Raw genomic sequence first — 12,818 nt, 5'->3', positions numbered from 1 at the left:
TTAGTGCTGCTTAATAACCGTGCCTGTTCCAGATCATGGTGTTATTCAATAGAAACTTTGTGCAGCACGCTGTGGTAGCAGACCACCTCCACGTGGAGGACCTCGGCAGGCCACAACATCCTGTCCGTATGAGGAGGAAGTGACCATCTACTGCTGATTTCTGGCAAACTACCAGCAAGTCTGTGTGTGTTTTCACTGTGATTAGGTTAATTAACCCAGCACGGCTCGAATTATTTTAACAACAGGAAGTTTTGACTGAGACAGGGCTTATCCATTTTTCAATGGCTAAATGGACTCATTTTCTGTCAGGATTATTGACAATGGTGGTTAAGTACTGAAAATGTATACACTAGTGCAATTACTCCTATAAAAATGACTCAAATAAAAATTAAAAATTGCCTTAAAAGATCACTCAAAGTACAAGTTACCAGAATATTATTCATATAATGTCATAACTTCATCATTTTATCCTATTTCACATTTGAAATTTTGTCATGATTTGCATATCAAGTCTTGATCTATGGCCAAAAACCACATTTTGTGAGGTCACTGTCACCTTGACTTTTGACCACCAACATCTAATCAGTTCTTCCTGGAGTCCAAGCGCACATTTGTGCCATATTGAAGGAAATTTAGATGTTTTTGAGATGTCACTTTCATGAGAATGAGAGGGATGTAGGGTCACAGTGAACTTGACCTCTGAGCTATGACCACCAAAATACAATCACTGGATAACCTTTCATGAAGATAAGCGACTTATTTCAATGTGCATGCGCAGGTAAGAAAAGGAGTTTTTACTGGTGGCACAGCAAGCATTTTCTCATATAACTTGTCTTTTTTAGATTTTGGTATAAAAAGTTTGGCCAGGGATTTTCACTGGATGCTGCCTCATGTTTTGGGTTTTGCTCTGTCATCACTACAATGTTGCCAAAAGACAGGTGGTGCTACTTTTTCTGCCAGTCAGCTGGAAACTTGGCATCTACAGCAGAAGTGCTCCTCACACACTCTACTCTTAATCTCGACGTTTAGAGCAGACTAGTAGCAAGAAAGAGATAAATGTTAGATGAAGTGAAGTAAAGAGGAGATTACTTGCTCAAAAATATACTTAAGTAAAGAGTAGAAATATCTTATTAGAAAAACACAGACTCTAAACGGACTATTCAGACATAGCTTCAGCTGACGGGCATACATGAAGAGAGAGAGAGAACAGTGTGAAAATGAAACGTACATGATGGTAAACAAAACGTTGTTATACAATGACACATATTAGAGTGGCATTATATCAGCAGCTGCAGAGGATAAATTTGACGTTACTTTACATTATGTGGAAGTTTATCCACATAAAATTACTTAAACAATGTCATTTCATAAGAGTTCAATAACTTTTCCAAAACTTTCAATGATTTTATTAATTTCATTACTTTTCCAGGCCTAGAAAGTGTGATTGTGAAATTCCATTACTTTTCCAGGTTTTCCATGACCATGGGAACCCTGAAAGTGGTTGTTTCAAAAAAAAAAACTACTTTTCGTACTCATGAGCAGTACTTGTAGTGTATTATTAACCCCTCCTGGTAATGAGATTTAGACACAAACAGTGCCAACGTAGACACACACTCTCACACAAGCAAAAAGAAAATGGTCCAACCCGGGCATAAAATAATAACATTTTCATGTGTGTGTTTGCACAGTTCCCTCTGCCACTGTGGTCTCTGTTTTGCCAGTGAGTGGTCCAGTTACTGAAAAAGTGATTATGATCAAAGACTAGGGATCAGGAGGGAAGGTGAGGGGTCTGTGAAACCAGCAGGCCTTCACTTTACAGGACCAAAGCTAGAAAGACAAACTGAAGATCGACTCTGTAATGACCAAAATAGACTTTCCAAGACAGTGTGTGTGAGCGAGAAAGAGAGAGGAATATGACTCTGCCTACATATTCCAGCAGGGCCATTTCTATGACGCCTCTGCACTTCCTCAAACCGTGAGAAACGTCTGTGCACACTCACACACACACACACACACACACACACACACACACACACACACACACACACACACACACACACACACACACACACACACACACACACACACACACACACACACACACAGCTCACAGTGACATCTCACTCTGGTGCAAATAAAAAATGACCAAGTAATCAGACTGCAATTGAATTTTTGGTATTGTAAGTGAGTGATGAGAGGCCTATCTGAAGCATGACCTTTCACACACTAAGCAGCCTTTAACTGTAATCTTCACACAGACTCCCTCCATTATATACCAATAGTTAAAAGTCACAACCAGTGAAGAAGCTTTTTTATTTAATATCTGAGACAAAATTTTATTGTTTAAAGCTGGATACACCTTTTCATTAAAACGAATCGTCCCCAAGTGAACCATCGGTGAAACAAAGTGTTAAAAATGCCCCTTGGCGCCAAATGTAACGGAAAAAAAATAATAAAACACAACCTCTACAGCACAAACGCCTTGCAGCATGTGCTTGCATCACTGCCATTATAACTTTGTCAGTTAGCCTTCCACGAGAGAATAATTAGTGTGATAAATGACAGCACATAATTTCACATCCATGTGCTGCATCTCTCAGAGTGACACAGGAGAGACAGCGGCTGTAACTTTTAACCAAAGGCGTCAATAGTCAATTCAGGTCACCAGACTAGCTCAGGCCACAATGTGTGTGCACAATGGGGCCAGAAAAACACCACTGGTGAGTAGCAGGACGCACGTGGGACTGAGTATCATTCCAAGTTACCAGTTTGTCACCGACACCAAAATGTGTGAGCAACATGTTTTCCTGCGAAAGCTTTAACAATGAGCAAAATGTATCAAAATCTTGGCCTGAATACTGACAGCCGAAAACAAAACGTATAAAATAATGCCTTAAATCAAGCAACACAATCCAAGTATAAGACCAAATATTCACGGCCAAATTGTCAACACAATTATAGACACAATATTGGTAGTCAAGAGTGGGTGTATTTGCCACAAAATGTATTTGATACACAACCAACAGCAACTTCAAATGTACAGACTTTAATTTTATGTGCAACATTTTTTTTTACAAGTTTGCAGGGGTCATATCTAATCACAAGCTTAGAAATTACTCCTGCAAGATCAACATTTTATTATGCCTTATCTGAGCCCATTAATCTTTGGTTACTAAACGTTAACTACAAGTTGCACACTAACCCCCTTCACACCTTGCATTAAAATGCATTTTGAGTGATAAGATTGCAGTTGGATGGGGTTTGACCACATAATAGGCAGAAATCAGTTATGTCAACAGTTAACTGTCGCAAATATTTTTTGACAGCTTGCACATGTGGGTCTATTGGTTAATGTTGCTGTTGTTCAGTTTACTGCTGGTCTGGTAGGAGGTAGATATCTAATGACACTCATTTGGCAATTATCACTAATAATGCCTTCCCAACCCAAAAGCGTTGATGTGGAAACATTGTGCTCACCCTCCAGTCTCCCCACTGGACACCAAGGTGAGTACGCTATAAAACTGGATTATTTACTATGTTACAGTGTCCAAAATTAACTTTTTCACTCAATGGACAATTTGGCTGGTTGATGAAAAAAATCTACCAGACAAACATATATTTTTTTTCACCAGCCAAAATAATAAATTGCCTTTTTTGTTTTACATATGCATTTTTTTCCAGGATATGCAATTGAGATAATATAGTTTTATGTTGAACAGCTCATCACCACATTTTTAGTGTGTGAATAAGTTCCCTCTGATAAGCTGCGATGCTGTGTATCCGTCTACGGCTTTTATTGTGAAAGGTAAAGACGGAAGAAGTGGAGCCACTGCACTGTCGCTGTCGCTGTCAATGTGAGAGGCAAAAACAGTTTGCTGTGTCTTTCAAACTACGGGGCCTCCGTCTTAATATTTCATAACCTTCATACGTATGCAAGCAACGTTAGCTACCACCAGCGTGTGATAGTCTAGTGAATCAGCTGATGTCTCCTACGGTAAACAGTGCTGCAGAGACAGCAGAGACTCTCAGCATAGTTTAAGACATGACTATTTTGGCACAAACATTAACCACCAGTGTGGTAACCTTCTGAGATTTATGCGCCAAATGGAAAATGGCGCTTTTTTTGGGTGTTCGTTTCGTTCATTTATCATCATTAGCGCTGTTGGTGCCGCTAGCTGTGTCGGCACAGATAGTGGTGTCATTATAGTTCACACTACTAAACGTCAAAATGAAACCGCTTACTCACCGAGGCACCCTGGTACAGGTGCACCTGATACCGTGGTACGGCCCAAGCCTTGTGCCCACTGATCAAAATATACGTGCAATTATTCCAACATTATTGGGAAGTTTGATTTGGTAATCAAACAAACTATTGTATATTATAAAGGCTGCTTTGAGACTGAGACCAAACAGTTTGCAGAAACTCAAAGTCAGATACTGTGTCATCAGTGACCATTAATTGTCTGGGTGCTATTTTCCCCCGTCACAGGAGTCCAAACAGAGAAATCAATTGCAACGATTTAATACTTAAGTCCTCTGAAATGAGCCACCCACTTTTGAGTTATTATTGGGCTAATAATTTGCAGTGTTAATCTATGAGACACTATCAGGTTGTAGTGGCAACATTATTCATGTATTTACTGCAAGAAAAACGATCGTTTTCACACCATTCATGTCGAATCACTACGAGTGAATGTCACAGAACGTGCACCTGCCAAACTGTCGATGTGTTTATTCCTCTCTGAAATTTGGCAAACGCATGAAATCGTGTATACAGCATGTAATAACTGTTTGGCTGTCACAGTAAAAGATAATATTACGCACACACTGAGGCTGATTACTGTCATATCGCTATTAACCATTTCAGACTGTCAAAAGGCGTCATTTGGGTCAAAACAGTGTAAGTGTGTAAGAGTGTAAGTACTGAGTGAAGTGCAGGGTAAAGTGACTTTTGTGGGGAATGTATGAAGAGCTAAATTCCTGGACAAGAAAAGGGAGGAGCGAAGGACGCACTGTGTATATGTATGCAGGTGCTCATTCTCGTGCATTTGTTCCACCACTGTTGCAAGGCTGATGAGATAATCTGCTACATGACTGGAACATCCAGTCACAGGAATGTCACCGCTGACACTGAGAAATTTATCTGAGCAATGCTTTGATCAAGACATAAAGGTATCGGTGGGTTTTTTGACCAGACCCGATGGGGGTGCGTAGACTTTAGATATCACAGTGGTGTGCAGCCTGCCGCCACACTGACTACACCCAACGGATGGCCCAGAGATTGATCATCTTCTCATGTCTCCATCCCTCAAAACTCAGCTTTCTTTTAAACCCTGTGAGTGATTCTGCTGGTTCTTGTCTGCAAGTCCCTTTCTGTTTTATTTGGAATCAAAGAGTGTAATTAGTTCATTTTGTTCCCATCATCACTTGCAAAACGTGAGAGAGGGACTGAAAGGAAAGGGGAAAAAAGAGGGAAAAAGAGAGAGAGAGAGCTGCAGCTTTGAAATGCTAAACAGGCCGCTCATTGTTCTTGGCCAGCTGCCTCACCCCAAAAAACAAAAACGAAAGAGCCCCCATGTGGGTGTGTGAACGTATGTATGTATAGGACTATATGCATGTGTGTGTTCTCGTCTTGCCTGTGTAGGAGGGGTAAGAGCATTCTCTCCAGGATCATACACACACACACACACACACACTGGCTACAGCTGCTGGGGATAATCAGCCGAGTTATTCACACACATGTGAGTGGAGTTGTGTGTGTGCGTGTTGGGATGGTGGAGGTTAGGCTAATGGTGGATGACATACTAGAAGAGAAAACAGGTCTAGGTAGATAATAACACGTTGACATGGCGTTATATAAATCCAGTCCAAAGTACAATCATGACGCAGCTGAAATGACAAAATCGGGTTTCTCTGAATGGCAAATCTGATTTTAGATAAAAGTAAAAAAGTAAGTAAAAAAGTAAAAGAAAAAAGTCTATGTACGTTTCTGTAGTCACTTGTTGAATGGGAAACTATTATTTGACTAAAGTGGAAGGAGTCTGTCTGTTTGTACCGGAAAACTTCAAATATAAACCTAGTCCCAATTAGACGTCCTTTTACAAGTTGGGTGTGGCTACACATTTTAAAAAAAAAAAAAAAAAAAGGCCTGTCTCAACGAGAGGCTTGGTTGCCATCCAATTCATTTTTATACAAGTTATTTGGATGTATAAAACCAGTCTGTTGGCTTCCCACTGGAGAAAACAGTAGTTGGCTACTTAGATAAAACATACAATATGTAAATGTGTTTAAACTTTTGTCAGTATGGACATACTACTCACAATGTTAGCACCATAAGCACCAAAGAGGACAGTAATAAGAGAGACGCAAAAAGACAAATTAGTAGAATTTTTGGAAAAATATGTCCAGTAAACTAAATTCATATATATATTAAAAATTATTTTACAGAATTATTATAATTTTCAAGCTTTTCTTTTTATCCAGGTCATTTCTTGTGTTGTATTTTTTGTCTGTTCATCCGTTTTACTTTTTTAGTTGTTGGTTTGTTTTTTTATTAGTTTTTTTTTGTGCAAATTTTCAGGTCATTTTTTGTACTTTTCATAGATTTCTAGCAAACTTCTTCCAATGTTTTCAAAAAAAGAGCCAATTTGCCTAGGTTTCAAAGGGTTAAATAAATAGTTTGACTGTATTCCATCTTTGCTGAAAAACAGTTTTGAGCGACTGGAATTAAAACCCTTTCCCATATATATACCTATCCCAAATATAAGCCTGTTGAGTTCAGAGATTCAAAGATCAAGTGTAGTGTCTAGCGCAAGCTCTTGAGATCTATGGGACATACTGTATTTAACAGCAGAGTACAAACTGTGTAGCATAGTAAGAGGGGACCTCTATTAACTGTTATACCACCAAGCAGCATGCTGGGTGCAGCTCACTCTTCATTTCTTGCTACATCCAAGCCCCCAGGAAGGGTACCAGAGTAGCAGCTAAAAGTGGAATAACACCATTTGGGTCTGTCGTGCGATGCCATTTGGCCCAGAAAGACTTTTTCCCATTGATTTACATTAGGAAAGCTTTTCAAGCTTATCAGATGTGAAGATTTGCTGCATTTCATCATCACCTTGAGCTTAAGAAGTTTATACTTGGCATTTTTCACTTTTTCTTTTTACAATGTTATACATCAAATGACAACTGATTAAGCAACAAAAATAAATAGCAGCTTAACTGATTTTTTTTAAAAAGCCTCTTGCAGCACAGGCAGACTAACATTCTTCCTACAAAATGAAATGAGTCCTTACACAGTTAAAATAAGACAACAGTTTGAGGGTGTGACTATCGGTGCTTTTATGCTGTATAAGGGTAGCTGGTAGATATTATCTGTCGTTCTATTGATACAATTGCCAAGAAGTGAAGGGCAGTCACTGTCATTTCACTCAGGATAGCCAATATGGGCTGTATAATTCATCATTTAAGATCAGAAAAGAAAAACTTTTAAAGTACAGTACATCAAAATAGTACTATAGCCAAATCTGTTATGTAGTCATATTTCATTGTTCGGGTTGTATTAAGGGGTTGCCTCTCCGAGTCAAACATTAAAGATTTGGATTCTGCCAGCAAATACAATTGCTTCTCTCCTCTTTATCTATCTTCAAACCCAGACAACCCGTGTCAGCCAGCACGATAACACGAAGCCAACTCCTGACACCTTTTTCTCTGCTGGTCACAAAATAAAAGGAAAAAGTCCAATTATTTCACCAAGTACCTTTTACCCAATTCTTACCACGATAACATGTTACTTGACCACCTGTGTTAAGAGAACTGAAAAACATGATGATGCTGCATTAATCAGTCCAATGCAAGGTGCTCACCAGGTCGCTGTTTTGGGCCCTTTTCAATACACATGTGCTGGCTTGGTTTTATTTGGTTTGGTTTTAGGGCTGTTTACTACTGTACCAGAACTGTAAATTAGCACCATTCACCAGCCAGATGCTTGTAAAATATGCAAGTGGTTGCTAGAGATGCTTTATTTACTTGCCAAAAAAAGAATGGCAGATTTTTGAATAAGGGTCAACTGATAATAGTTTTTCAGGGCTGATACCAAGACCGATTATTAGTAGTTAATGAGACCAATAGCCAGTATTTGGAAGCGATATGAATTTAAACTAAAAATCAAAATCTTTCTGTCAACGTTTAGAATTTGGAATATAATAAACTCCAATACAAAACACTGTTTAAATTCCTTTAGCAAATGTTTAATCATAACTGAAATGTTCAACATCCTATACATTATAAAGTTCCCAGCAACTTCTTTTTTCTTTTATTAAGTCAAGTGAAAACTGAAATAAAAAAATGAATAAATAAAAATAGCTCCCTGGGGTTTTACAAAGTAAAAGTTCCTCCCGTGCTGACACTTCCTTTGCACTTTTTAATTAATCAGTTTTATCTGCGATCATTTAAATAAAATGTTGATACAGATAATCAGCAAAATGCCAAATATCAGCCCTAATAATCGGCCAGGCCAATGAGCTGTCAAACCCTATTTTAAATCCACAAGCCACAGAGGCAGGTAGACAGAGAAGTTAATTTCCAACCCTGCTCTGTGCAATGTTTGTTAGTAACCGGCTAATTATCATCATGGATTTTCCGGCTGTTACGATTTTGCTTGGCAACCACTTCCTACTTGAGAAACTGAGAAGGGATGATAAATCCATCTAGAAGAGGACATGTAGATGAGTCGTCACTGAATGATGACAACACCCATCTGACGTCGCAACAACTACTTTAAAGTAGTAACCGAAATGCAAAGCTTTTGACTTGATGGTCAAAAATGCCAGTTGGAAAACACTACAAGAGTGCCTTCCCTGGTTGGACTGGTTGACATCTTGCTAACTTCGCAGACACAAAGATAATAAACCAGTGTAGCTCTTTTTCATTTGATACACGGTAAAAACAGCAGGGACACCACCAATGTAATAAGCTCAAGATATTGACTTTTTGATCACAATCGAACATCATGATGCCAAAAAGTAGAACAGAAAGCCGCAGTTGAATGTCAGCAGATTTGTCCCTTAAAATGTCCAATTATCATATAATTTTCAATCAAAATACAAGTTTGCAAGATCACTGCTGCTTCATGTATCGACTGATTATCACAGGGAATCTGTGCAATCAAGTCCTGAACACCACCTGCTAGTATAAATAAAATAAAGCCAAATTAATTAGGTGACTCCAGCTTCAGCCATTAATGACTGATAATGATGTACAGACTTACCAGATGAGTCCCTTGGAGAAAAACATTTTCAGGCTGAGAAACCGCAGTGAAACACTGGTGTTAAAGCTCATGTTATGTTAAGTCCACAAGGTCAGCCTCGTATTTGGTGCTAATTCAGTAGCTTATGTCTGAACAACAATTAGGCCACAGACTCAGTCACTCCAGTATTTAGCTGACTTATTGACTAGCAACTGCAGAGCCTTTTCACCGCAAAATGAACATAACGCACGGACAGGAACACACAAATGCTTCAGCACCCATATCTGGGGCAAGATAACAATTTGGGATGGATGTGCATCTCTCTGTGTGTGCGTGTCCTACTCCACTGAGTGGTTTCCAGTGCCAAGGCCCAGAGGAGAGCCTCAGCCTCAGGCCTCATCCCACTAACACACATCATGTCACAGCCCTGAAGAACAACCAACATTCCTCAACAGCTTCATTTTTTTTCATCACACACCCCAATTGTGTGTCTGCATGCAAGATAAGAAAGGGCAGGCACATAAGATAAGTCTCCAGACAGGACACTGAGTCATTAATAATGTGGATATTACCATCAATAATTCATTTCAGTGAGCCAGAACAGTCTAATAAACTCACATTTTTGTTACACAACTATACCATTAATTGAAGATGTATTATTTCACAATAAACTCCAACATCTAGTGTCATGTTGTCCAGTTCTAATGGGGACAGTTGGACTGGCAGTATCTGCAAACTGTGGCACAAATGCAGGGTGTGAAATGCTTCAAGATACCAGTTTGTGAGGAGGAAATTAGACATAAACCAGGCAGTGGAAAGGTGCCTTGAAATAGTGGCAGAGATCATATAAAGCATGCATTTATAAAGGGATCATACAGAGATAGTGGCCATCTTGAATACTGAGTTACCATTACAGTCATTGTATTTTATTTTAGAAGCAATTCCTGATGAAGCTATCATTTGCTTAATATGATTGTACTGGTGGCAGAAGTTACAGCAACACCCCATGTAAGGACAGACAGGTTTTTGATTCTATGGGCTCCTGTAATTACCTATTTTGATTAGTGATGAGGTGCTGCACCTATTTTATTGTGAATTTGGCTCAAACTAATAACAATTTCTGTTAATGCATTTTTAATTTAATGTTTTATTTGTTGACTTCTCTCTGTGCATACATTGCCATGATTTATAAATTGTATGTCTGTAGAACTATGGTGAGGGTTTTTTTCTATAAAAGTACCAATGTATAATTTACATTTGAATAAACATTTTGTTTTTAAAAAAAGCATACATTAAAAGAGATACAATACTGTGCAAAAGTCTCAGGCCACCTTAAACTTTGCCATTTTAGCAAGGTTATAATGATCATACAAATTGATAACTCAGTAGTCCCTTTAATAAAATACAATCAGAACACAGGGGAAATGTATACAGTGTTTAAAAAAACAAATATTTCAGAATAAAACACCTTCAACTAGTTAAAGTTGCAAGTGTTTAGTGTGAACTCCATTTCCACTTAGCATGTCTTGAACTCTCTTGGCCAGATGAGATTTACAAAACTAATCTCTTAGTGTACTCACACCAGGTTGCAATCAAGACATGTCCAAAGCTCAGTATTGATTGTTTGAAGGTTTTGGGATTCCATGTTTCACCCTAAATATTGACTTCAATCTGTAGAGGCCATTTTGTTCTGACTTTATTACAGTTTTAATGCATGTGTTTTAATGCATGTGTTCTCTGTATTCTTTGTATCGTAACAAAAAGACTGAGAAACAAATATATGTATATCTTCATTGCAACTTTGCTAAAACAACAAATCTGTGGTGACCCAAGACTTCTGCACAGCACTGTATGTGTATGGAGCAGCTCCATCTCTGCAGCCAGTCTATAACCAGCCTCGGGCACGGTGCCACTGTGGCTTCATGAGCAGGATACTGGGTGTCACAGTCCCTCCAGTCGTCGCGACGTCTGGTTTCGGCACAGCCCAGGATCAGTGAACCAGCCCTCTCCGGGATCACGTCGCCCGAGTCAACTATGGGCGCACCTTCCGCTCTGACAGTTGCGTAATAGACCGGCCCTATCGCTTTAACTCAATTACGCATACGGTTGGTGCTATGTAGTAACGCAGCTATGAGATATAATCTACACTTAAATGGATCCTAATCAGGCTGGATCTAAGGTGCAAAGAGAAAGATTTCTAACCTGGGTGGGTGCCAGCCCTGCCTTCCCCTGGCCCGGCCCTGCCCGGCGCGGCCTGGTCAGGCTGACCGGCCCCGGGGCGGCGCGTCAGAGCGCAGCGGTGTGCCACTCAGCACCGGCCAGTCTGTGACACACTTATATGACAGGGCTAAGCTAACGTCATGCTGCTCGCTTGACACATTTTCAGCCAGGGTAGTGAGGAGACATTTATACACTGGGCCTGGTGCATGCAGAAAAAGGTACTCTAGAATTACAGGGCTGTACTTACTGCTGACTTTCATGCTGCCGAAAGCAGAGGGCTGCGGCACTGGTTTGCAGCTCTCCGCGAAGGATGTGGTCCTGGGCCGACCCGACATGATCCAATCCCTTTGATTCTCTCTCGACTCGGAGACTGTGACTTGCTAAACGGCTTTGATCGATTCGCCGAACATCCAAAAAGGATGACAGTAAATGAATATAATTCACAGAGGCAGAAAGAGATCCCTTTATCCTTTCTCTGTGGCTCGTATCACCTAATAAACTACCCTTTCTTGTCCACCGACGGTCAATCAGAGCAGCATTTCTTCCTTATATTCCAGGTTTTCTCTCAGCGGGCCTCTGAAGACACCGACTAAAATAGTCATGAATCTGGCCTCTCCCTGTGGCCCCCTCGATTAAAACCAATTCTTTCTGGGCGCTGAGTCAATCTCACAAAGATGGAGAAAGGTGATCGGAAACGGATCACAAGGAAATGCGGCGTTTTCTTGTCGATTCGGGACACATGCAGTTCCTCTTCATATCCCGATGTGGAGGCTCAATGATCCGACTGCCATGGCGGCTCCCTCGCTATACCCTGTAGCCTACAGACCGTCCAACGGAAAATCTGCCAGTTGCCACAGTCCTCAACGGTTTCGGCGGCTCCGCGTTGATTCAAAATCCGCCCTAGTTCGCGTCAAATTTCGGTGTCTTCACCGAGGGTCCGGGGCAGCGACCTCGTCACAAAAATGATGGTCTTTAAGTACAGAGTGCGACGATACTGAATTTCTTTTTTTATTCCTTCCCCATAGGTTTCGGGCTCGCTGTCTTTGTCGCTGCGCACGTTAGCTACGCCGCTTCCGTAAAAGGTTAGAGGGAACGCTCCGCCGTGACGAGAGGAGGTTCACGCTGTTGACGCAACCCACGACGGAGAATAGAAAAACTGTGAACGCGCACACGGCGAATCTGGGGTGGCCGATTTAGCCAATCACAGAGGGTATCCTTCAGAAATGGGCGTTAACCGGGTTCCTGTCGTCCAATCAGAACACAGCTCCGGAGCACCACATGGCATAATGTGCTTAGCACCGCCCTCGAGACTTCAAAGGATTTTTCCCATGCCGCGGCGAGGACAATGGGC

At 40.5% G+C, this 12,818-nt stretch overlaps 1 protein-coding gene across 4 annotated transcripts in view; it reads right to left on the bottom strand.

Annotated features, from left to right (window-relative positions):
- Positions 1-12,530, bottom strand: part of gsk3ba (glycogen synthase kinase 3 beta, genome duplicate a) — a 46,738-nt gene extending 34,208 nt beyond the window's left edge. For all 4 annotated transcript variants that reach the window (XR_015777647.1, XR_015777648.1, XM_042494218.2 and 1 more), the window contains exon 1: positions 11,715-12,530. Coding sequence is in view for 2 of the 4 variants with exons in the window: in XM_042494218.2 (XP_042350152.1) it covers positions 11,715-11,802 (88 nt within the window). In the remaining 2 variants the exon portion in view is untranslated. The remainder of the gene's footprint in view (positions 1-11,714) is intronic.
- Positions 12,531-12,818: the final 288 nt, after the last annotated feature.

The sequence above is a fragment of the Plectropomus leopardus genome, chromosome 10, assembly GCF_026936395.1.
Source record: "Plectropomus leopardus strain MGB_pleo_1.0 chromosome 10, ASM2693639v1, whole genome shotgun sequence".
NCBI classification, from domain to species: domain Eukaryota; kingdom Metazoa; phylum Chordata; class Actinopteri; order Perciformes; family Serranidae; genus Plectropomus; species Plectropomus leopardus.
Note: the sequence above shows the minus strand (reverse complement) of the source record. Positions and strands in the feature narration are given on the sequence as shown.